Source organism: Physeter macrocephalus, chromosome 4 (genome assembly GCF_002837175.3).
Source record: "Physeter macrocephalus isolate SW-GA chromosome 4, ASM283717v5, whole genome shotgun sequence".
NCBI classification, from domain to species: domain Eukaryota; kingdom Metazoa; phylum Chordata; class Mammalia; order Artiodactyla; family Physeteridae; genus Physeter; species Physeter macrocephalus.
Window position 1 is genome coordinate 35,171,916 of NC_041217.1, and position 25,982 is coordinate 35,197,897.

At 44.9% G+C, this 25,982-nt stretch overlaps 1 protein-coding gene and 1 non-coding gene across 2 annotated transcripts in view; one reads left to right on the top strand and one right to left on the bottom strand.

Annotated features, from left to right (window-relative positions):
* The window catches only part of HHAT (hedgehog acyltransferase), a 364,592-nt gene that overhangs the window by 138,365 nt on the left and 200,245 nt on the right, over nt 1–25,982 (bottom strand). Inside the window, exon 11 of the mRNA XM_055084098.1 lies at nt 24,345–24,380. Coding sequence (XP_054940073.1) covers nt 24,345–24,380 — 36 coding nt within the window. The remainder of the gene's footprint in view (nt 1–24,344; nt 24,381–25,982) is intronic.
* LOC112067596 (small nucleolar RNA SNORD86) lies at nt 15,164–15,249 on the top strand. Its single transcript, XR_002893378.1, has one exon. It is a non-coding gene; the product is annotated as a small nucleolar RNA SNORD86 (small nucleolar RNA).

Consider the following 25,982-nt stretch of genomic DNA (forward strand, 5'->3'; position numbering starts at 1 on the left):
AAATTGATACAGCCACTATGGAGAACAGTATGGAGGTTCCTTAAAAAACTAAAAATAGAATTACCATACGACCCAGCAATCCCACTACTGGGCATATACCCTGAGAAAACCATAATTCAAAAAGAGTCATGTACCACAATGTTCACTGCAGCACTATTTACCATAGCCAGGACACGGAAGCAACCTAAGTGTCCATCGACAGATGAATGGATAAAGAAGATGTGGCACATGTATTAAAAAAAAAAAATTAATAATGGAGTAGGACTTCAAATGACTGTAGTTTCTCAAAATTTTTCTTCAACTGAAAAAGATAAAGGGAACAATCCTTTGCCTTTCACTTTGTTCTGTCTTTTTTTTTTTAATATCTTTACTGGAGTATAATTGCTTTACAATGTTGTGTTAGTTTCTGTTGTACAACAAAGTGAATCAGCTGTAAGTATACATATATCCCCATATCCCCTCCCTCTTGAGCCTCTCTCCCATCCTCCCTAACCCACCCCTCTAGGTCGTCACAAAGCATCAAGCTGATGCCCCTGTGCTATGCAGCTGCTTCCCACTAGCCATCCATTTTACAATTTGGTAGTGCATATATGTCAATGCCACTCACTCACTTAGTCCTAGCTTCCCCTTCCCTCGCTGTGTCCTCAAGTCCATTCTCTACATCTGCGTCTCTATTCCTGTCCTGCCCCTAGGTTCATCAGTACTGTTTTTTTTTTTAGATTCCATATATGTGCGTTAACATACGGTATTTTTTTTCTCTTTCTGACTTGCTTCACTCTGCATGGTCCATACATCCTCATTACATCCTCATTACATATAACTCAATTTCGTTCTTTTTTATGGTTGAGTAATATTTCATTGTATATATGTGCCACACCTTCTTTATCCATTCATCTGTCGATGGACACTTAGGTTGCTTCCATGTCCTGGCTATTGTAATTAGTGCTGCAGTGAACATTGTGGTACATGACTCTTTTTGAATTATGGTTTTCTCAGGGTATATGCCCAGTAGTGGGATCGCTGGTCGTATGGTAGTTCTATTTTTAGTTTTTTAAGGAACCACCATACTGTTCTCCATAGTGGCTGTATCAATTTACATTCCCACCAACAGTGCAAGAGGGTTCTTAAGGAACCTCCATACTGTTCTCCATAGTGGCTGTATCAATTTACATTCCCACCAACAGTGCAAGAGGGTTCCCTTTTCTCCACACCCTCTCCAGCATTTATTGTTTGTAGATTTTTTGATGATGGCCATTCTGACCTGCGTGAGGTGATACCTCGTGGTTTTGATTTGCATTTCTCTTATGATTAGTGATGCTGAGCATCTTTTCATGTGTTTGTTGGCCATCTGTATGTCTTCTTTGGAGAAATGTCTATTCAGGTCTTCCGTCCATTTTTGGATTGGGTTGTTTGTTCTTTTGATATTGAGCTGCATGAGCTGCTTGTATATTTGGGAAATTAATCCTTTGTCAATTGCTTCATTTGCAAATATTTTCTCCTATCCTGAGGGCAAATTACCAATGACATTTTTCACAGAACTAGAACAAAAAAATTTACAATCTGTATGGAAACAGAGAAGACCCTGAAGAGCCAAAGCAATCTTGAGAAAGAAAAACGGAGCTGGAGGAATCAGGCTCCCAGACTTCAGACTATGCTACAAAGCTACAGTAATCAAGACAGTACGGTACTGGCACAAAAACAGTAACATAGATCAACGGAACAGGATAGAAAGCCCAGAGATAAACCCACGCACATATGGTCATCTTGTCTTTGATAAAGGAGGCAAGAATATAAAATGGAGAAAAGACAGCCTCTTCAATAAGTGGAGATGGGAAAACTGGACAGCTACATGTAAAAGAATGAAATTAGAACACTTCCTAACATCATACACAAAAATAAACTCAAAATGGATTAAAGTCCTAAATGTAAGGCCAGACACTATAAAACTCCTAGAGGAAAACATAGGCAGAACATTCTTTGACTTAAATCACAGCAAGGTCTTTTTTGACCCACCTCCTGGAGTACTGGAAATAAAATGAAAAATAAACAAATGGGACCTACTGAAACTTAAAAGCTTCTACATAGCAAAGAAACCATAAACAAGACTAAAAGACGACCCTCAGAATGTTCTCTGTCTTCTTAAACAAACAAGAGTCCAAGCTCCTTCTCAGGCAATGCACATGAAGAACATAACAAGGTGTCAGCATCCAGTCCATTTCCAATTTCTAATGGGTATTCTCTGATATGGCTCATCTTTCCTCAATCCATTTCCTTGCTCATCCAATCAAGCAACCAATATGACACATTAAAATGATGATTTCCGATGTGTTGGCAGGGCCCCTCCGTCTCCACTCTCACCTCCAGCAGAAATGCACCACTGCCAGTCCAATCCTACATCCCCCACTTCCTGCCTACTTAATTTATTACCATCAGAGTCTCCATACTGATGCAGAAAGAGAGGTGCTTATGAAGGGAGGAGGAACACAACAACTGTATTGGGACAAAATACAACAGCTATGGACTGGCGGAAGGCAGTTCACTTTTCTGGTGGGGACAGACCACGTGTTTCTAAACTGGTGGAACAGATACCAGGAGAGGGGCAAGGGCACTGCACAGCACAGTATGCAGGAGGCACCGAGTTCCTTCTTCAGACCAGCTCCGTGTGCCATGTTAAAGGAAATTTATCACTGATTCTGACAACAAGCTGAATTCCAGCCCTACTTTCCAGTATTTATTTTCATCTCTTCCAGTGTTTTCTAGACATCATCATGGGTAAACAAGTGAGGCTGTATCAGAAGCCACAGGCAGACATCATTTTAAACTTGAAGCCCTTATAGCCACCTTTTTCACATCCTCTTTAGGTACAGTTCAAAACCAGACATGGTATTTTATTTTATAGAAGTTTCTCAATCAAGAGCAATTCTTCTCTCCCCATCTCACCCTCAGGGACATTCTGCACTGTCTGGAGACATTTTTGGTTGTCACAACTGAGGCTACTGCTGGTATTCAGTGACTAGAGGCCAGAGATGTTGCTAAACATCTATGGTAGACAGGGCATCCTTCCACAACAAAGATGTTTCTGATCCAAAATGTCACTAGTATCAAGGTTGAGAAATCCTGCCTTATATTTTAGCAAGGGTCCAATTTAGACAGTAGCTCTTGGGGGAATCATTTGACAGAGGCCTTTGCTACTCTCCCGATCACCCGTATTAGCACTACATCCCTTATCTGAATGCCCCAGTTACATTAATTTTCTGTTGATTAGAATACACAAATCCTTCTCCAGCTGAAATGGGAAAGGACAGCTTTTGCCCTCTTCGGTCTTCCCATCAGATGATGCAGTGCAGGAGAGACACACAATCACTAAAAGCCCCCAGGCCACCAGCAGTAAAGTGGTGCCAAACCCAGCATGACTGGGGTAGACACACACAAAAACAGCAGACAGCTGGGTTCCCCAGTGGGAAACTGGGGCGAACTGGACACATTTCATCTAATCAGACAAACGGTGTTGAAAGAGCACCGGAAAGATGCTCCGAAACTCATCCTCAGAATACCAGCAGCAGCTGTGAACCAACAGGAGTCAGAGCCTCTGGGCTGTATGGGTGGTGAACGGTGTGGGTCTGTGTGCGGGAATGGGCTACATTTATACAGCTGTCTCAGCGCCTTCAGATAGGTATCTGTATACTGAACAGCAGTGGCTTCAGTGATTACCTGACAAAAGCTTTAAAAGTATTTTCCCCAGTTAAAGGGAAGAAAACATTTTTTTTAAAACTCTGCTACTTTAAGACAACCAGACCAGTTACCCACCAGCTCTCCGATGGCCAGGGTGAGGCACGGCTGGACGTGACACGCCGGTACTCCAGGCCTCTCTGCAGCAGCTCTCTCTGAGTCAAGGAGCTGGCTGCTGGCTGAGTAATTGCTGGAATTAGCCCGGAGACCTCAACACCCACTGCCAAGATGCTCTTCCGGGCTCTGTAATTCAGAACCTCGGGGGGGTGGTAATGCTACTGGTTGCAACGCTCTTAGCATATTTACATGTTTTCTGTGGTTGTCACTTTGGTTTGATCTGGAACATTGTTTATTTTGTGTCTTTGTTTTTTGGTTCTTGGAAATACACCCGTGGGTATGCTAGACACAGGGATTCTCCCCACCTCCAAAGAAAAGAATCAACCAAAACCTTTGCTGTATTTCCCATGCAGATGCAGCATAAGGAGATACAGACACTCACACACATCAGCAAGAACATCCCTCAAAGTAGTTTCTGTTATAAAAGCCCAGTCCAGGTCTGACATCTGATGTGTGGACAGAGCTTTCTGTACACTAAGCTGACTGGCTTCCCTCTCCTGCTCTTCTCCCTCCTCCAACCACAGGGATTCCAGCCAAGGTCCAGAGAATCATCAGCTATGAAACATCGATTATTTTTATATATCTGTTTCTCTTAGATCCTTGAAAGCAGGGCACATTTTTTCCACCTTAGAAAACTGCAAGAGGCAACCGACTGCCACGTTACCCAGTCCCCTGTCCCCACAAGATTACAACCCAGTGGGTTAGAACAACGGGCTGGTAGTTAACCTTAACGACATTTTACAAGGGTACCAAGTTCTTCTGCATAGATCATCTAACCCAGTCCTCCCCAGGGTGAGGATGGGCGGGCAGCGGGGGGGGGGGCATTCCAGCATTCAAGACATTTATATTAAACAAAGTGCTGTACTAGATGCCATGGGTTTTTCAAACACTCAAGAAAAAGCGGAAGGGAGGAAGACCCACCCAACTATCTTTTAAAAAATGATAGAAAGAAAATAAATAGTCTAGGATAAACAACAAGGTCCTATTGTATAGCACAGGGAACTATATTCAATATCCTGTGATAAATCATAATGGAAAAGAATATAAAAGAAGAATGTATCTATGTGTGTAACTGAGTCACTTTCCTGTACAGTAGAAGTTGACACAACACTGTAAATCAACTATACTTCAAAATTTTTAAAAATAGAAAAAAAAAGAAGAAAATAAATAGTTTAGATTTGGCTCAGCAAAGAGAGTAGAAAACCAAGTCCCATCATTCAGTTATAAATATTGTACTTAGGAATTTGTCCAGTTCCCCAGATTTCCCACTAGGACGCTCTTTCTTCCATATTCCACAACAACTGGGAAAGCTTGAGCACTGGCATTTCTAACCGGCTTAATCTTCCTGACTGTGTCATAAATGTTTGCTTTCCCTCTGCAACTAGACCTCAGGAAATTTAAGCAATTGCTTACTCTTCTGTCCCCTCACTGGCCTTAATGTACTCTGCATACAGCAGGAGCTCTGAGCATGGTGCTGAATAAAACAGAAAATCTAGTATCTTTAACTCCAGTCTGGGGCCTCAAGGAGACCAGAGTTCTTGGCTGGCTCAAGTGCTCACAGGAATTTGTCCACTTTCACCAAGGCACAGAATCCTACAATTACCTACGGTCAGAGCTAGAAGAGACCTTTTAAATCATAAGGTATTTTACAGATGAGTAACTGATGCCCAGAAACGTAACGTGACTTTCCCAAGACCGTGAAATGAATGGAAAAGCCAGGACTAGAATCGCGGGCCTCTAAAGCATCAGACGTGAGTAAAAAATGACACAGAACCTAGAGGTAAAATGAGGAACCTCTCCCCTCTGCCTACCCTGATAGAACAGAAGGAGACAGTATATATTTGCATCCCATCCCAACTGAATAATTTGCTTGTGTAATCAGATGCACTTCCCCGGCTAAATGCTTTCCAGTTCACTATTTGGCTTAAAAAATGATTAAAAGGTTCAAAAATAATTATCTATTTCCATTTCCAAAATGGATTTTACTGCAATAGACTCTGTATTAATAAACACATACAAATGTCACTCTATGAAAAACATATTGTCTGCAAATAACCTTTCAATTAGAAACAGACGCTGTGGCTTCCAGCATCTAAAGTGTTTTTAATTGAAATGGCCTGGTTGCAACTGAAATCAGGCTGGAGGCAAATTCTTTCTACTCAGGCTCTGTTCTGAAGGTCTGACCTTCCCTTGGGATTTTACGTTACTACTCTCAAGCACCCAGGGTGCACACACAGCCCACCAGTCCAGAATGTGCTCCTGAATCTGTCCTTTCAATACAGATCACCCCGTCCTTGCCAGTAAGCAGTATCCACACTGACTTAGGAGGAGGAAAGGAAACTGTGCTGGTTGCAGTCTATGTGGATATTTCTCACTGGATCCAAGTTCAACAAATGTGGACCGAATGCCTATTACATGTTAGACCCTGTGAGAAGTACTTCACGCGAGCTTTCTCTCCTTACCCTTGAAGCAGATGGGATCGTAGACAGATAGATGGGAAGTCAACAACAATAGCCATCATTTAGGGAACTGCCCCAAGTATTTCACATGCATGAACACATTTAAGGCAGTATCCTTATTATCTCCATTTTACAAATGATCAAACCAGGGCTCAGACCTAGCACATGGGAGAGGAGGGATTCATATCCAGGTGGTCTGTCCACAGCCTGTGCCTCTAACTTCTATGCCAGGCCATATCTCTTGCCTTCAGCAATAAGACAGTCTACTCCTCTCCTGGGGTTCCTCCTCTTAAATAATGCTGGGGATCCTTTATCCCACAGTCCCTTTATCTACAGGCCAAGGGTCTTCCATATTTTCAGGTTTATGGAACACTTTCAAATACACTCTCGTCTACTATAGCACACGTTTCCCTAAATACCATAGTACATACGTCATTGGTAAATAGGAGAACAACGTCCGTACAAAACACAAATTGTGTCGGTTTATATGTATTTTTTTCTTAGCTTGTTAATACTCAGCCCCAAGTAAAAGCATCTGAACACAAAGCTCACGAACAGAGCAGATTACATTACTGTACCAGGTACCCATTCATCCTGCCCCTTTTTCCTATTAGCCTAGTAGAGCCACATGCTCTGTCACAAACAGACATAATGAACAGTTCTCAAAGATGCAGTGGAAAAGAACATCACAAAACAAGGATCCAGAGCCATCCATCTCAGTCATCACTCAAATCTGTGTAAAGCCTACAAGTACTTTTCCCCACCTCCCTCTAACCTTGCCTTCAGAACTCAGCAGTCTCTATCCCCCTTCCATCAAGGTACCGTCACCTTTTAAGGTAAAGGCTGATACTGCCTAGAATATTTATTTCCTAGTAATTCAGTGTGAGTTTCCAGTTGAGCTGATATCCTTGTTAGGATTGTTGTTTTTCTTAGTGTTCTGGATGGAGTTTCGTAGATTTGGGGTGATCTATCCAACTCTATTTTTCCGTAAGTCCCGTTATCTTTTTGTGTGCCATTTTATACAACCTGAGATTTTTCAAGTTTGTATGTCTCGCATCACATCAGAAACACCTTGAACTGGCAGCACAACCAAAAGCATGAAACTGTATCCAGTTTCCTCAAGATTCCCATGGTCTCTGGTCAGCACTGAGTTGCTGTGAGAACAGAGCTGCCTTGGCCATGTCCATTTAAATAGTCTCCCATACCATTCAGAGTCTTTAGTTGTAAACAACAGAATGCACTCTAGATAACTGAAGCAGAATAGAAATTTCTTAAGGACATTAGGTCACAGAACATCTGGGTGGACGGTGAATCACGCTGGGAGATGACTGATTCACCAGAGAGCCCCTGCGGGCCCTACTGCAGATGCGACTACCACCCTCTCCAGAAACAGTAAGGTGGGAGGCCTCTCCCGACTGCCTTCTGAATCAAAGTTACCCCTTTGATGCATCTGACTGGCAGAGCCTGTAATATATTCTGGCACTAGCTGCCAGGGAGAAGCAGAAAGTGACTCTTTGACTTGTACTTTGAGGAGGTAGAGTTCAGAAGGCCAGACATTTCCCAAAGCCAGAAGGATGTTCAGAAGGTACTTACTGAGTAGCCAGAGTATGGAGCAAATGTCCACTCTACTTAGGAAGCAAATTTTACCCAACTCCTGGCAAACATTGATCTCCTGGTACTAGGCTGGTGCCCTAACAAGCCCCTCCCCCATAGCAAGTCGACCCCTCTCCTCACAGGTGTGCTTGCTTCGATGTTCTGTCTGATGTCCACCAACTCAACAGCATGTATCAACCTCATTGTAACAGACCTTGATCTTGTATGTTGACTAACATTTGGAAACATCCCCAAGGTTCCAAGGCTGCACTTATTAACAGGTCATGTTCAAAGGAGTAACATATTCCCACGAGCACGCCAGGATTTTGACAATCCCCCAAAAGAAATGATGGAGAAGAAAATCGCTACACTGACTCACAGCATCATACCTCCTCCCTGGTACATCAGCATCTCCTCATTCCTACGGACTGCAGGGCATGCCCAACTCCCAGCCCACTGACTGTCCCGTCACACATTCTTCTCATTTGGGTAGAGGTTTTCTGAATGCAAATGAATCTTCTCTAATTGATACAGAAGTTTTCATCATTTCAAATGCTGGTATTATTAGTATTATTGACATATTAGTGATAAAGATCCTCCCACTCTAGTACATTAATTAATAGGCTACACTATGCATTTTCTATGCATTTTCTACACTATGCATTTCAGTACATCAATTCCATTGTCTAAGTGAGGACTTCAGATATATTAGGATACATATGAGTAAGTAATTTTTAACTGTAGCTACACTTTCCCAGCAAACTCTTTAGTCACCCATTTCCAAGTTACTGCTTAGAATCTGAGCCTGACTTTGATTATTTTTAAAAAAAATTTTTATTGAAGTATAGTTGTGTTAATGGTGTGTTAATTTCTGCTGTACAGCAAAGTGACTCAGTTATACACCCATGCACAATTCTTTTTTATATTCTTCCCCATTATGGTTTATCACAGGATATTGAATATAGTTCCCTGTGCTATACAGTAGGCCCTTGTTGTTTATCCATTCTATACAAAATAGTTTGCATCTGCTAACCCCAAACTCACAGTCCTTCCCTCCCCCCTCCCCCCTCCCCCTTGGCAACCGCAAGTCTGTACTCTATGTGTGTCTATTTCTGTTTCATAGATAGGTTCATTTGTGCCATATTTCACATTCCACATATAAGTGACATCATATGGTATTTGTCTTTCTCCTTCTGACTTACTTCACTTAGTATGATAATCTCTAGTTGCATCCATCTTGCTACAAATGGCATTATTTCATTCTTTTTCATGGCTGAGTAATAGTCCATTGTATAAATGTACCACATCTTCTTTATCCATTCCTCTGTTGGTGGACAGTTAGGTTGTTTCCCTGCCTGACTTTGATCTTTCAAACAGCATTCAATGGAGCTTATTTGAACAAACACATATCAACACTTCCCCCCCCAGTTAACGGTCCTGTCTCAGGAGATGTTGATAGACAAAAATGACATCACAAATGGTCCTCATGGAGCTCACTGCCTCTCTGGGGATACAGGAAGTGCGCCATAATGACGTGGTGGGGTAAGAGCTGTGAGGAAAAAGAAATCACAAGAGGCTGTGGATACATGTTGGAGAGCAAGGAGGCAACTCTGAAGAGGTGATGGATGGCCTGTGACTGAAGGGTTGAGTAGGAAACAGCCTGGAAGCAAGGGGGAAGGGGAAGAACATTCGGGAGAGGATATAAAAGCCAAAGAGAGCATCGCCGGTTAGGGCGACACTGTTCGGCGTGACTATGGCTGGTGCCGGGGCAGCAGGAGGGAAAGTGGGGGGAGCTGAGGCAGGGTCAGACCTTCACAGGGCTTGTATGGCCTGATGAGGAGAAAGCTTCAGGCGGATTTCAACAGATGACAGGACCCAACCTACCTTTTGGGGCATCTGTGGCAGCAGAGTAGAGGGTGGATTTGAGGAGGGTGAGGCGGGAGGCAGGGATACACACAGAGGCTAAGGTAGTCATTCTCACCATCCAAGGACTTGAATCAACGCAGAGGAGAGCGAGGAGGAGGGCATGCAGTTCAAAAGTAAAAACAACAACAGCAAACAGCACTCAAGACCTTGCATGGCCTGGTCCAGGACAACCTCCCAGCCTCCCTGTGGCCCCGTCACTCTGCGCTTCAACCACTGGGACCTCCTTTCTGTCCTTCCTCCTGGAATGCACCCCGCTCTTTGAGGATACGTTTCCCTCCACCTCAGCATTGCCTCCTGGGGAGCCCTCCCCCGCCCCGGGAAGCTCCTGTTCCACTCCTGGGTCAAGTGCCCTACGCACTTGTAGGACCATGTGTCTCCTTCTCGGCGCTACTGACTACTATACTTGTCCACATACGTGTATGATATCCCACAGACAGCTCTCTGCTCCCAAACCCTAAGCTCCATGAGAGCAGGAGCCATGTCTCTATTTGCTTACTGCTGTGTTCTAGCCCACAGTAGGTACTAAAATGATCTGATGATACATGAGTGGATCCCTGCATTTAGAATGATTGATCTCACCCACGTGGTATTGATTTGCTTGATTTAACTCACGTTTTTGAAGTGCCTGACTTTGCTCCTAAAAGCAGCATTTCACAAATGGGGAAACGGCAGCCGTGATATGAAAACACTTGCTAGTCAAGTCACGTTGCCAGTAAGTGCCAGAGCTGGCTTGGGTTTGGGCTACAGCCAACTCTACCTGTTCACATCCATCCTGTGGACACACCACCTGTTGCCAGGTGCTCAAAGGAAAATGGAGGAGAAAGCAAGCTCATGGAGCTTACATGTCAATCATCAAACCGAAGAGAAAGCACCATCCTAGATTTCTCTTTAAAAAAACAAATTGAGGGCTTCCCTGGTGGCGCAGTGGTTGCGCGTCCGCCTGCTGATGCAGGGGAACCGGGTTCGCGCCCCGGTCTGGGAGGATCCCACATGCCGCGGAGCGGCTGGGCCCGTGAGCCATGGCCGCTGAGCCTGCGCGTCCGGAGCCTGTGCTCCGCAACGGGAGAGGCCGCAGCAGAGGGAGGCCCGCATACCACAAAAAAACAAAAAACAAAAAACAAAAAAAACAAATTGATGTTGCCATTCAGTCTGCTATCACCCCAGCAGATGAACAAGGATTCAAGTGAAGTATAATGATGGTGACAATAATGAACAACTATTAAGTGCTTACTCCACGCTGAGTGCTATTTTAAGCACTTTAAATGTATCAATGTCACCTAATCCTCAAAAAAAGCCTGTGAATTAGGTATTATTACTAATACTCATTGTATAGATGAGCAAAGTCAAGCACAGAGCTGTCAAGTTGGTCATAGACTCAACAGTGATGCAACCAGCATTCAAACCCAGGCAGCCCAACACCGGAGCCTGAACCCCAAGCCACCAACCGTGACCTTCGAGATGGCAGGGCGCCCCAGGGGGAGCACCTAACTCCTCCAGGGGAGCCAGCAAGGGCTCTGCAAGGGAGGTGACCTCTGGACCCAGTGCTGAGCAGGCCTATATGGGAAAAGGGAAGCAAACACGCACAAAAAGAAAGAAGAAAATGAAGGAGCGAGTCTTGTTCAGGGAAGAGAAAGAAGTTAATGTGGCTGCTCATGGGGCTAAGAGTTAAGTCTGGAAAAGGCAGTTGAATACATGGCTGTGGAGGGAGGAAAATGGCTGATTAAAACTGCCTTTTGTTGCTTTGTCTGTAAACTGTGTTTCGAGTCAATGGCTGGACTGAGGGGACAGGCGGAATGAGGAAGAAAGTAAAGGTGAGGTTCACAATAGAAGGGAAATGGAAGACGAGGGGCCTCGCTTATGGTGTACACAGTACAAATGAGGAAAACAGGGCACATTCGGTTAATAATTAACAGGAGGAACTGACAGAACTTAGGGACCAAAATGGGGGATGTGAAGGGTGGTGACGAGGGCATTTCCAGACCGACCCCAAGGTTTCTGCATTGGTTAATATGGGTGGGGAGCCATCCCTAAGATGGGGGGAGAGTAGAGATGGGACAAAGGGGAGGTTGGGAGGGGGGAAGAGTAGATAAGGAGTTCCTTTGAGGGCAAGCTGAACGGCTAATAAGATGGATGTTGATCTTTCAACTAAGCAGGCAGAAATACAATTGAACACCCAGCATCTCTACAAAGGAAGCAGACACATGGCACTGTCATGTAGACCAGTGTTAGCCAAGAGAATGTTCGTGATGATGGAAATGTTCTCTATCTGCCTTGTCCAGGATGATAGCCAGCAGCTACACGTGGCTACTGAGCACATAAAATGTGGCTACTGCAACTAAGGAACAACAAAATTTGTAATTTTGTCGGACCTTAAACCATTTAAACTTGAACAGCCACAGGTGGCTAGTAGCTGCTGTATTAAAGAGCACAGATCTGGACAACAGGAGCGGCTCTCTAATAATAAAAACACCAAAGCTGCTCATCAGAAGCTGCCGAGATTGGAAGGGACCTTAGAGTTTATCAGGTATAATTTTCTCATTTTACAAATAAGAAAACTAAAGCCCCAACAGGAGAAGTGACTTGCACAAAATGACTGCAGCGAGAGAGCGGCAAGGCAGGCTAGAGCCATGGCCTTCTGTATCTGATCCAATGCCCTTTCCATTTCACAGGCTGCTTCTGTTACTGATGCAAAAATAACTGCAATTTTATTTAAATCTGGTGTGTGGAATCGAGGCGGCTCATGGGCAAAGCCAAGTAAAGATCATGCACTCCCCCTGCTGAGCGAGACATCCCAAACATCATTGGGTAAGTAGCTACATCAGATATTTTAGTTGCAAATAACACAACCCACTCTGGTTAGTTTTAATATGAAAGGAATTGATTAAGGAAGGATCAGCAGTTTGCACAATCTCTGAGAGAGGGTCTCAAAGCCAGGCTTGGAGGCTATGCAGTCAGGTACTGTTGTCAAATCACACCACCCCTGCTCTGATGGGGACCCTACTGTGCCTGCCACTAGGCTCAGGGGAGTGGCCACCCAGATATCTGCCTCTCCACGCTGGATGACACTGCTGCCAGGATCACCAGAATGCATTCCACGGCCCCCTCCCTCCACATGTCATTCTCAGTAGAAGCTAAATAGAGGGGAGGAGACCCTTATGACAAAGGAAAGCAAGTTTCTGGCTTCTACCTGGTGCAGAAGCCCCACAGGTCAGAACAATCCCCAGGAATTAGGAAAAGAATTTTTTAAAAAGGCACCGGGCTTCCCTGGTGGCGCAGTGGTTAAGAATACACCTGCCAATGCAGGGGACACGGGTTCGAGCCCTGGTCTGGGAAGATCCCACATGCTGCGGAGCAACTATGCCCGTGCGCCACAACTACTGAGCCTGTGCTCTAGAGCCCGTGAGCCACAACTACTGAGCCCGCATGCTGCAACTACTGAAGCCCACACGCCTAGAGCCCGTGCTCCACAGCAAGAGAAGCCCCCGCTCCACTCGCCACAGCTAGAGAAAGCCCGCGGGCAGCAATGAAGACCTAAAGCAGCCAAAAATAAAATAAATTTTCTTTAAAAAGGCAACACCGCCACCACTTAACAAATGCCCTGTTGAATAAATACCCCATCTGTACTGGTTTGGACCATGGATTTTACAGCCCATCCCACTCAGCGGCATCCTTCCCTGACCCAGAGCTTTGTACACTTAAAATTATGTCTCTATATTGCAAATTTTCTCAATTAATTCACCAGGGGCTCTTTTCAATTTTTTTAAAGGATACACTTATTCACCAGCACATCTATATTGATAGAAGCTATGTATGGTGGGAAGTGAATTATGCATTTCGACTCTTGGAGCATGAAGGGTTTCTTTTCTTTTTTAATCTGGATTTTCTAATTAACAAACTCGATATAGCACAGCCATGAAGATACACAATTCTGGAAAGTTCTTCCTCAGAAGTGGTAGCAGTAGGAAGGAAGCAAGAGTGGATCTGAGAAATCTTCGAAGAACTGAAAAGTAGTGTAATGTGAGGCTTAATCATCAAGGCTCTTCCATCCTAAGGTTCTACAAAGGAAAGGAAAAGACTACAAATCACTCCAGGTGTTGGAGTCTGGGGGAAGAGACATGTTGTCTTGGACAGTGATTGTGATGGGGGAAGCCAGGAAGGGCTTCAGTCTGTGACAAAAACTGAGAATGTACCAACCGGGAATATGAGGGGAGAATACACCAACTCATTATGCAACAGCTCTCATGAGCAAACCAGATGGAGTTCTCCTCCAGGCAGCCGCAAGGTGGGGGACCAGTGCTGTACTTAGATCGAGGAGGCCTCCTGTCCTGAGGGTGGCCGACATCCAAGGGAAGCGGCACGAAGACAGGAACACGGAGGGCTAAGAACTGGACCTTCAGAGACCCCACAGTGAAGGAGCGAGAGCTCACAAGACAAGATGGTTACTTGTCCCCATGAGAAAGCTACAAACACCACCCCAGGTGGACTTCCCGGAGCCAAGCCACGCTCTCCAAATGCCTATTGCCAGGTTCCACCATCGTTTAACTGCCTCCAGGTTCATGTCCACATGTATAATCACACCTTTTACAACACACCAAGCAAACATAAACAGGAGGAAATTAAAGGATAGTGAGGGCTACTGTTACTCAACACAGAGTAGCTTTCACAGCAGCTGGTCGTCAAAGAAACTTCCCTGAGGAGTAAGGACAGGCCTGGGTCACCAAGCTCCAGCTCATGGTAGAGCAGCATGGTAATGGCTGAGGTTCAAAGATCACAATTTCACTAAATTCCTAGCTAAACCTGACACAGACCCTGTTACACCCCTACTGAAAACTCTCCAATGGCTCCTACCGCATCTAAAAGAGACCCTGCTCTTTTTCGTGGTCTGGCCGTCGCCTCGTCCTCCAAAATCATTTTGGACTCTTGGCTCCTTGCTCCACGCCCTCCAGCCCCATGGGCCTCCCTCCTTCCACTTCTCAAGGGGCTCCTTCCCATCTCAGGGCCTTGGCGCTTGCCCTTCCCTCTGCCTGAAACAGCCCAGCCTCAGATCTCCCCTGGATGCCTCTTGCTGCTCACCTTCTCTTACCCAGGGTCACCTACCGCCTCCAAGAGGCCCTTCCTCACCATGCGATCGAAGGGAGCTAGCTCTCCCACCTTGCTCTTCCATCACATCATGGGCATTACAGGGCTTGCTTACTTGTTTTCTCTGTCTTCACCCACACAAGGCAAGCCAAGGGAGGGCAGGGGTATTGTCTAGCTCGTCATTGCTTTTATCCCAGCTCCTGGAATAGTGCTTAGACCACTTAATTGGTTGCATAAATAAATGGATTAAAAGAAAAAAGGATCACGGTGATGGCTGACCAGGGCTCCCTGACCTGTACAGGCCTCTGCTATGGGGGTGATGGCCAGTCCTGGTGTCTGAGTGATTCCCTGGGCCCCGCACAGGGACCAACTTTCCAGAGCCCTGAAGACAAGGGGTAACACCCCAAAATATGGGCTCATTTTCCACTCTACCTTCATTGGCCAAGCAGCTGTCAAGAACAAAGGCTGCATCTCCTGATACCTGGCAAACAAATGCAGTATTGCCTCACGAATTGATTGCTTCTCTGAGGTACCTACCAGTGTATTTGGGGAGAAGCTTCGAGAACAAGTTGAGGAGCAGCTGTCCTATGAGACTGGAGAGATTCCACGAAAGAATCTGGATGTCATGAAGGAGGCAATGGTTCAGGCAGAGGAAGCGGCTGCTGAGATTACTAGGAAGCTGGAGAAACAGGAGAAGAAACGCTTGAAGAAGGAAAAGAAAAGGCTGGCTGCGATTGCCCTGGCGTCTTCAGAAAACAGTAGTAGGACCCCGGAGGAATGTGAGGAGACAAATGCAAGAGCCAAAAAGAAGAAAAAGCAAAAGCCCCAGGAGGCTCCTCAGGAGAATGGGATGGAAGACCCATCTGTCTCCTCCAAACCCCCAAAAAAGAAATCTTTTTCCAAGGAGGAGCTGGTTAGTAGTGATCTTGAAGAGACAGCTGGCAGTGGAAGTCTTACCAAGAGGAAGAAATCTTTCCCCAAAGAGGAACCAGATAGTGACCCTGAAGAGTCAGGAAACAAGAGGGTCCCCAAGAAAAAGAGGAAATTCTCTTCCAAGGAGGAGCCTCTCAGCAGTGGACCTGAAGAGGCTGCTGCCAGCAAGAGCAGCAGCTCCAAGAAAAAGAAAAAACTCCGAAAGCTATCCCAGGAAAATTAGAATGGACATTTCCCTAATAGGGCATAACTTAGAGATATTTCCCAACCCATCCCCTATAGCCCAATAAAAATAAAAACAAATTCACGAGTCATATCATGTTTTATTGGACACTTTACATGGTGGGACGGAGGAGCCTCTCATCAGTGGACCTGAAGAGGCTGCTGCCAGCAAGAGCAGCAGCTCCAAGAAAAAGAAAAAGCTCCGAAAGCTATCCCAGGAAAATTAGAATGGACATTTCACTAGTAGGGCATAAATTACAGAGATATTTCCCAGCCCATCCCCCATAGCCCAATAAAAATAAAAACAAATTCACGAGTCAAAAAAAAAAAAGAAAAAAGAAAAAAGGAGATGGTTACTAAGTCATGTTACATTTTTGAGAAATAAAACATATTCATTAAACATTTTTTTAAATTAATGGTGCCAAATGCTCAGGCGGCCACTTCCCTACGCTCTATGTCCTTGGGTTAGTCAGACTAGAGATACTGGTTTCAGCTCTGTCACCAAGGAAAGGAACTTTCTCAGTCCACTGCTCTACTCTTTTTTTTTTTTAATGGAATAAATATTACATTATTTTAAAATGGAGATATAACTGACATATAGCCTCTTAAAAACAAGACAATGGGCCCAATATGGAGGCACTTATGCTGAGCATGGAGAAGGCCGCATCTGAGATGGACCTGAGAGAAGCAGGACTTGGATTTGGGGGCAGGGTGGGCACTTCATGCACAGGGAACACACGAGCCAAGAAAGGAAGCCAGGGAATGGGGGAAAGACAGAAAGCAGCATTTAGACCCATTTGGCGGTGACCCAAAGGAGAATAATGGGGAGATGAGATGGAAAGGGAGCCTGAGACCTACTGTGGTGGACCCAGGACATGGGGTGGGGGGAGTCTGACAATGGAAAGAGAATCACTGACTGGTTCTGAGTAGGGAGAAACAGCATCAGGTAAGTCGTCAAGGGCTCAGAAAGGGATAGTGAGCTGCGTAAAGTCACACAGGTAGGAGAGGGGCCAGGACTCAAACCCTGTTACCCTGATTCCAGAGGTGAAGTGGGGAAGGGGGAAGGACAAAACTAACCCCTACTACGTCCCCACTGTTTCCAGGCACGGAGCTAAGCGTTTTGCATATAGGATTAAACCTCACTACAGCCCTATGAGGTAAGAAGCCCAAATTACTGACAAAGGTGTGTATCCTTTCTCCAGAAACAAAGGAAAGGGTGATGTGAGAGATGGTGAGGAGACAGACTCAACAGGATCTGGAAGCTGACGGGGCCCGGGAGCAATGGTGGCTGCAGTCACCTTCTCTTCAGCATCCTGCCTGCATCCTATGATCTGCCTCCGTGGGGCCGCTTTGGGATCTGGCTTTCTTCACACACATGTTCCTCGCTTTTTATTGAAAACACTTTCTTACTGGAACACCACACAGCTCATTAGCTGCTGGTTTCATATTCCACAAGTGGAATGAAAGGAACCTTTAAAAAGAAGGCTGGGAGGCTGCAGTCCCTGCAAAGGAGAGGAGTCTGCAGTGGCCAGGGACCAAGGGGACTTGGTGGCTCTGACCCAAGTGCCACATCTCTCCTCCCACTGCCACTAAGAGGGGATCAGCAGTGCCTAATCAAGGGCAGAAATGCAGAGTTCAGGCTCCCTCAGGTGGGGGCAGCTTTTTAATCAGCTCATTTACTTTTTTTTTTTTTTTCTTGCGGCCTCTCACTGCCGTGGCCTCTCCCGTTGCGGAGCACAGGCCCCAGACCCGCAGGCTCAGCGGCCATGGCTCACGGGCCCAGCCGCTCTGCGGCATGTGGGATCTTCCCGGACCGGGACACGAACCCGTGTTCCCTGCATCGGCAGGCGGACGCGCAACCACTGCGCCACCTAGGAAGCCCTCATTTACTTTTTATACCACTATTAAAAAATTATCTACGTAGACAAACAAAAGTTGACTTCCGTGTTATATTTACACAATAACAAATTCAAAATCCTATGTAACAAATCAGGTATTTGGCCTCTGGGTTATCATCGGCTGTGTGTGTTGAAAAATAGATACATATTGGTTTTATCTTCCCTCCTTTTATATTTGTCTATAAAAATATACATAATGGTTTCAAGCATGTATTTAAGTTGTTTCTAAGCTACTAGACTGAATACAGATGCTAATTATCTTCCTGGTTCTTACTCCCAGGACCAAATGCCCACATTCTTCCTCAAGGTTTCCGCTTCCAGAGCAGCTCAGAGCCTGAACAGGTCTCAACTGTCCTGAGGAGACACAGGAAAGAGAGAGGCTTATCCCCAGCGCTCTCCCTTCTCCTTCTCAGGAGGACGCCTTTAGCCCGAAATGAATCTCGCCTTTGACTCCTAGGCTTCTTAAAGATGCAAGGCGGACTCTTTTTAACATTTTGGACATCACACAATCCAAGACATATTTCAAATGACTTCTTTATCAGCACCGTTAACTATAGCAAATGGGGTGGTGAACTTCAGGGTGCTCGGAATAAAGGTGGAGAAAAACTACCCTGTGATTCATGAAGCTTCTGTTCTGCTGTGGGGCTGGTTTTATGAATGGGTCAGGTAGGTATAGGTTGTCACTCAGGGAAAGCCAAAAACCGTTTTGCTTATTTCAGAATTCAGTGAACCATTAATTCACACATCACAGAAATGTGCTGCCCTCTGACAATTCAAAGACCCTCCAGACCATGGTGGGATCCCAGGATCAACCTCCAGAAGAAGAACAGAAGACACTACAGAAGTGAGCAGCTGGCACATTCTACCTTCTCTCTCACCGGAACAAAATCACGCTTCAAAAGGACACAGCTGTGCTGTTTCATGGACACATGAGCGCTTGTACAGGATTGAATCTGCACTATGCTGAACATTCTCTAAGCAGAATCTGTTTGCTTATGCAAAGGAATTTATCTTCTGATGAGTGTATTAACTCCAGAGAGCTTCTCAAACAGCTTTAGGGCCATGCCTGAGGCTCACTGCCTTTTTCCATTTGCCTAAGAAGTACCCATGGCATCACTGCCACACTGCACTTCTGCTTGTCCTGACAGGATATCAAAACAGCCTCCTAAGGACAAAAGTAATGGCTCTGATGCACTCACACATGGACTTTAGAATAAAAAGTGATGGTAAAGAAAATTTATTTTGCTTTTTTTTTTTTTGGCTGTGCCATGAGGCTTCTGGGACCTTAGTTCCTCAACCACGGATTGAACCCAGGCCCACGGCAGTGAAAGCACCAAGACTTAACCACTGGACCACCAAGGAATTCCTCCTATTTTTTTTTAAGTTAGATTCTTATTTGAAATATGTATTTGAAATGGATTAAACAGCTAAATATAAACAATACAGAAAATAAGACGAAAACACAGGTGAATATTTTCCTGTTCTTTACATGCATAAGCGTAGGAGCAATTGTTTAAAAAAAAAAAAAACTGAAATTTTACCTTTCAGACAATATGTAAGAGGGATGTCTCCAGGTTTTCTTTTAAAAGTCACGAGAGCATCCTGTACTACTTAAACCGATTCCCCGACCTGAGGAACTTAGAAGGGGGCAGGGGGGTAAGTACAAAGCAATTATAGTATACCTTTCATAAAAGGGGTAGGGCTGGCTACAATTCTGGGTAAAATGAAATATGCCTCGGTCAACAAGAATCAAACCGAACATCACTAGTCAATTCTACTTTCTTGCCAAAACTTAACTAAGCTAAATTCAAACAAGCCATCCTGTTATCTAAAATCAAAGAGCTGGTTTCTTCTGTAATCTCTTTTCCTAGATTGGTCACTTTTTTCCTTTTTCTTTTGTAGCATCACATTAAGAATTCCAGCCAATACTCTTCTTCTGAGGCTATTTCTTAAGTGAGTTGTGATTACTGTTTCCTGAAAGTCTTCCCTTTGGTTTCTATAAGATGCAGAAGGACTGAGCACACTGAGTTTTCCCACAGTCATCATAAAACGCCAATACCAAAAATGCTCACATTTCATTAAACGTGACAGCTCCTTCCTGCCCCATAGCTCAGTGAAGCACTCCAACAACTTAAAAGGAAACATGTCCCTCCCTGCAGTTGCCCAGGCTGAGATCACAGATAGGGCTCTTGCCTTTGTGGAAACTGATGTCATTCCAGAGAAGTCGACATTGCTTCCATCAACGTAAAAGATGCAGCTGATTAATTTCAGGCATGCTGCAGCTTCTTTCCTTCCAAACGCTAAGCATTCAATACAGCGTGACAACCCAGAGTACATGCTTAAGAGTTTACTGGAGCCAATAAATGCAGTTAATTAAAAAAAAAAAAAAAAACCTGCCAATTTCTCCGACAACTCCTCTTTTACAAAGGGATATATTTTCTTCTCCTGGCTGTCACAGAACAAGAAGGGTCCCACAAGTACAACCCCACATTCTTCCAACCTCTAAGGTGCTCTCCAGCAGTATACTTCCAGGAAAGCGCCATTGCCTACTGGAGTCACTAAGTCACCATTCACTGCTTTGCTTCTTCGTTCCCCTAGCAATCGTGTGCTGCTTCTCTCCACTCAACTGAAAACACTTTCTCTAAGTCTAAAGGGCACTTAAGACCTTCCAGTGGCTAAATACAAGAGCTCCTCCAATTAAAAAGAAAAAAAAAAAATCCCCACTCAAACCACCTTCTCACCAGCTGCCTTGTCTGTCTTTCCTCCCTATCACAGCTTAACTTCTTAAAGGAGTTGTGGCTGCCATTCCCTCACCTCCCACTTTCATTGTGCCCACACCCTTCTTCAACCCCGCTGGCTTCTGGGGTCGACGTGCAGATGAAACAGTTCTCACTAAGGTGCCCAAAGATCAACAGGGCTCAGTCCCCACCACGCGTGACCTCCCAAACTGGGAGCAGAAAGGACCCATTTTCTAAAGACAGCTGCAAACAAAGGGGTTTGCACCCCATCCTGGGATTACTAAGAGATGGAGAACTGACTGCTCCCCCAACCACCTCCCTACCCCACGCCCTGCCCCACCCTATCCCCAAGCTGGTAAGAGGACCGACCAAGGAAGAGACTCCTTCGAGGCCCTAGGTTCCTGGCTTAATGGGGAGTGCTGCTGTAGGTTGGGGGAGGGGATGAAGAGACTTCATCCAGAGACTGGGCGTGCCTGCAAGAAGGGGAGACTTTTACTCCCACAGTGGATAACAGTGGGCACGTTGATTTGTCCTGCGCCTACCAGAGTAAAAGAAAGGAAAACTGCAGGAAGATAGCAGGGCAGAAAGAAGCCCCAGTTCTGCTTGGTTCACAGAACAACCGATTAAGGTGACTAGTTGAGCATCTTACTAGCACACACCCATAAGGGCCTCCTGCCAGGGCCAGGGCGTACCAGCATCTGTTCCAGTTACATTAGAGGCACTTAACCCTTCCCTCTGCCTCCTCCCCACCCAACATAGGAAACACGGTTGGAGCCCAGAAGAAGGACAGGGAGGAGGGGTCCCAGAGGCAGACCACCCCTCCTCCTCACTTCAAGTTGCTCAAACCACGAGGCTGGCAAGAGATGAGCTCAGGGAAAGCTTTAAATCAAATGTCTATTTTTCTCACCGTGGTATTCCCAGATGTAAACAAGGAAGTGGCACGTGGTAGGCTTAATAATTATCTGTTGAATAAATGAACAGCTTCTTCTTAATCCTCACCCTCTGTGTCCTTTCTGCCTCATTTCATTCATTTACTCATTCAGTCACTTCTACACAAGTGTTTGTTTTTTTGTTTGTTTGGTTGGTTTTTTTGTTTTCTTTAACATCTTTATTGGAGTATACTTGCTTTACAATGGTGTGTTAGCTTCTGCTTTATAACAAAGTGAATCAGCTATACATATACATAATCTAATTTACATTTGGTAGTGCATATATGTCCCTGCCACTCTCTCACTTCGTCACAGCTTACCCTTCCCCCTCCCCATGTCCTCAAGTCCATGCTCTAGTAGGTCTGTGTTTTATTCCTGTCCTACCACTAATCTCTTCATGACATTTTTTTTTCTTAGATTCCATATATATGTGTTAGCATACGGTATTTGTTTTTCTCCTTCTGACTTACTTCACTCTGTATGACAGACTCCAGGTCTATCCACCTCATTACAAATAACTCAGTTTCATTTCTTTTTATGGCTGAGTAATATTCCATTGTATATATGTGCCACATCTTCTTTATCCATTCATCTGTTGATGGACACTTAGGTTGCTTCCATGTCCTGGCTACTGTAAATAGAGCTGCAATGAACATTGTGGTACATGACTCTTTTTGAATTATGGTTTTCTCTGGGTATATACCCAGTAGTGGGATTGCTGGATCATATGGCAATTCTATTTTTTGTTTTTTAAGGAACCTCCATACTGTTTTCCATAGTGGCTGTGTCAATTCACATTCCCATACACAAATGTTTGTTGAAGGTTGATTCCATACAGTTTAATTATGGAAAGGTGATTGAGGCATGTTCCCTGCCCTCAAGAAAGTTACTAAAGAAAGTAAGAAAAGTACAAACTTGCAGCTAACACAGCAATTATGTGAACAGTAGCACAGGAGTAATACAAAGTACCAAAGACATTAACTCAAAAAAATCTAAACAACTCCCTGAAGTACACCCAGACAGTTTTTCTGATCGGTTTAGATATAGAATTGTCATGCCTGCCTTTCCCATGACCATTGGCCCTTTAACCCTCCTACTAAAATACATTTACCCTTGATGTGTCAAGGGTAACTGTTTACACACCACCTTCTGTGTGTGATATCCTGGAGAAAGCCAGGATAATCCAGATTTCCTTGGGTCTGGGGTAGGCCAAGGATATTTCCATGTACAGCCTTGCATAAAGACCTAGAGGAAGGAGAAGGTATGTATGGCCTTGCTCGGAACACCACCATATGCAACCTGTCACAGAGGAAATGCTGCTGGTTTAGGATCAAGGTGATGCCAAAGATGTACATGTCCCCTCAGACAGCATCTTAACCACAGGGAGATGGCCATGCATTGTGGAGAACTGAACTACTATAACATCTACCCAGAAATCACATGTGATTTACAATACTGTTTATTAGTGGACTCAGAATTAATTAGCATTTAGAACTACATATTTGCAGAAAGTACATCACTCTACATGATGTCTGGTTTCCTTGTGATCTTAGCTTATAGTCCCTCAGCAACCATTATTGCTCCCCACATATATTTTTGATAGGTATTTTTAATGACCATTTTCCACCATTATTAGAATAATAAATATATGCTCAGTATAATAAACAATCTAAAAAATACAGCAAAGTTTATAGCAGGAAAAATATCGTGCATATTATTACCAACACTGTTAATCTTCTGGTATATTTCCATTTAACCTGTTTGATTTAATAGCTATCTGGAATTAATATGCCCCATAAGCCAACTCTGGTAAAAATCACCAATATACTAGGATATAAACTGCCATCTGTGATCTCTTTCAATTAGGAACAAGATTATATCTTCATGATTGTGAAACAACTAGTAGATTCAGTTTTAAAAGCTTAAATTCAGGCTTCCCTGGTGGCGCAGTGGTTGAGAGTCCACCTGCCGATGAGGGGGACACGGGTAGGGGACACGGGTTCGTGCCCCGGTCCGGGAGGATCCCACATGCCACGGAGCGGCTGGGCCCGTGAGCCATGGCTGCTGAGCCTGTGCGTCCGGAGCCTGTGCCCCGTAACAGGAGAGGCCACAGCAGTGAGAGGCCTGTGTACCGCAAAAAAAAAAAAAAAAAAAAAAAAAAAAAAAAAAAAAAAAAAGCTTAAATTCAACGGAGGGAAAATTGGTCAAGAGGGTGGTTTAATGTATGAATGCAAGCTGGCTCTCTTCACTTTTCTTCATAAATTTATTTATTTATTTATTTATTTTTGGCAGCGTTGGGTCTTTGCTGCTGCGCACGGGCTTTCTCTAGTTGCGGCGAGCGGGGCCTACCTGCAGCATGTGGGATCTTCCCGGACCAGGGATCAAACCCATGTCTCCTGCATTGGCAGGTAGATTCTTAACCACTGCGCCACCAGGAAAGTCCTCTCTTCACTCTTCTATTTGTCTTTCCAGTAGCCCAATAGTTGGGTAACTATCATTTCAGATACAAACCCCTTTAAAAATAAATTCCTTTGATTGTTTAAAAAGGATATTCTTGTGTGATTCTGGGAGGCACAAAAAACAGTGCTAGTGGTGCTTTCTTGTCAAATATATGGTTGACATTATTTATCAAGATATTTCACAAGAATTTTATTTTCATCTCAGTATTCCATAATAGACATGCTCTTCCAATGACACATAAAATAAAAACTATTGGCTTACCTAACTAAGAAATCATGCAGTCCAACGTCAAAATACCTGTTGAAGGGAGACAAAGACAAGCATATCAATAGAAGATATTCACAGCAGCGGTGGACTTGACCAAAAATATATCATTTACATTTGGAACCTGGTGAATATATGCATTACTCCATGACAGTGGTTCTCGAAGTATGACCCCTGGAGCAGCCACAGCAGCATTCCCTGGGCTAATTCTCAGTCCCCACCCTCACACACTGATTCAGAAACTCTGGGGATGAGGCTCAGCAATTAGGTTTAACAAGCGCGCCAGATGATTCTGATGCAGAACCACTGCTTCATGAGAGCAAAAGTATCTCAGCAAGCCTAAACTCTCTCTCTCTAGAAACAGAAGCCAGAAGAGCGAACTTCACCACTTTTCCAAAAGGGGAGTCATTTTATAACACTAGTCGTCTCTGATGTTCATTTACTCAAAAATAAATGAAATTATGATTTAACAGCATGAATCCACACCGGCCAGAGGGAAGAAGAGGGGTGGGGAAAGGTCAACTCTGTTCTTCCATCTCCTCCCGCCCATAGACCCTGGAGCTTTTCGCAGGAGAGAACGACCCACCCATATCCGGGTCCCCTCTAGCAGGGAAGGGAGGAGGCAGTTCCACGCACTCGCTGGTGAGCCTGCATTGTGTTTGGGCGTCACAGAAGCATCCAGAAGGCCCTGGGCGGTAGTGGACCCCTTCAGTCACAGCCTCCCTCTGACACCACCAGACTGGCTCAGTCCATATGAGTGGGACTGACTTGGTTGCCCTAATGAGCACGCTTGTTCCCCCTAAACCTCTGCCCGCTTAGCCGGTGTCCTTCTCTCACCTTTGGGTCTGGCCATGAGTAAAAAGACTGGGTGGCCCGAGTTATGATGGCGCTGCCCACCAGGTATAATCACTACTCCCAACACCTGGATGGTGGTGGTTTTGTGCCACCCACTGGACTGGCCTCCCCAGTTAGCAAGCAGCCTGGGGAAAGCCCGAGGGACTTCTGTGAGCAGTGGATTCAGAAATTCCCCCTAGAGTGGGGTCCCACTGCACAGGCAGGCCCTGACTGTCCCTAGCATCCGGGCCCACCCTAGCCCTTTCCCTGGAACATCTCAGCCTACTTGGCACCCCACCGTCCCTGACATATAGCAGGTGATTATTGATATTAAGTAGGATTCCTTGTGGGATATCTTTAAATGACAAGATTCTTTCATGTGCTCAAGCATCTGTTGATAGATTATAGACACAGGGTAGGTGAGAATAAAGAAACAAAGCCAAAATATGAGGTACCTCATTTATTATATCACTTATCTGAAATAGTTATATAATTCAGGGAAACTCAAAGTCAAGGTATTGTGCGTAAATTCCATTTACTCCTAAGCCTCTAAACAGAGCTCTAGAGGGAGATATACCTGCAGGGATAGCTGATTTGTTTCAGCTGATTTTACATTGACCTGGATAAGGTCAATTCCTATAATCATATTGAACACAGATTAAAAAAAAAAAAAAAAGAGGGCTTCCCTAGTGGCGCAGTGGTTGAGAGTCTGCCTGCTGATGCAGGGGACACGGGTTCGTGCCCCGGTCCGGGAGGATCCCACGTGCCGCGGAGCGGCTGGGCCCGTGAGCCATGGCCACT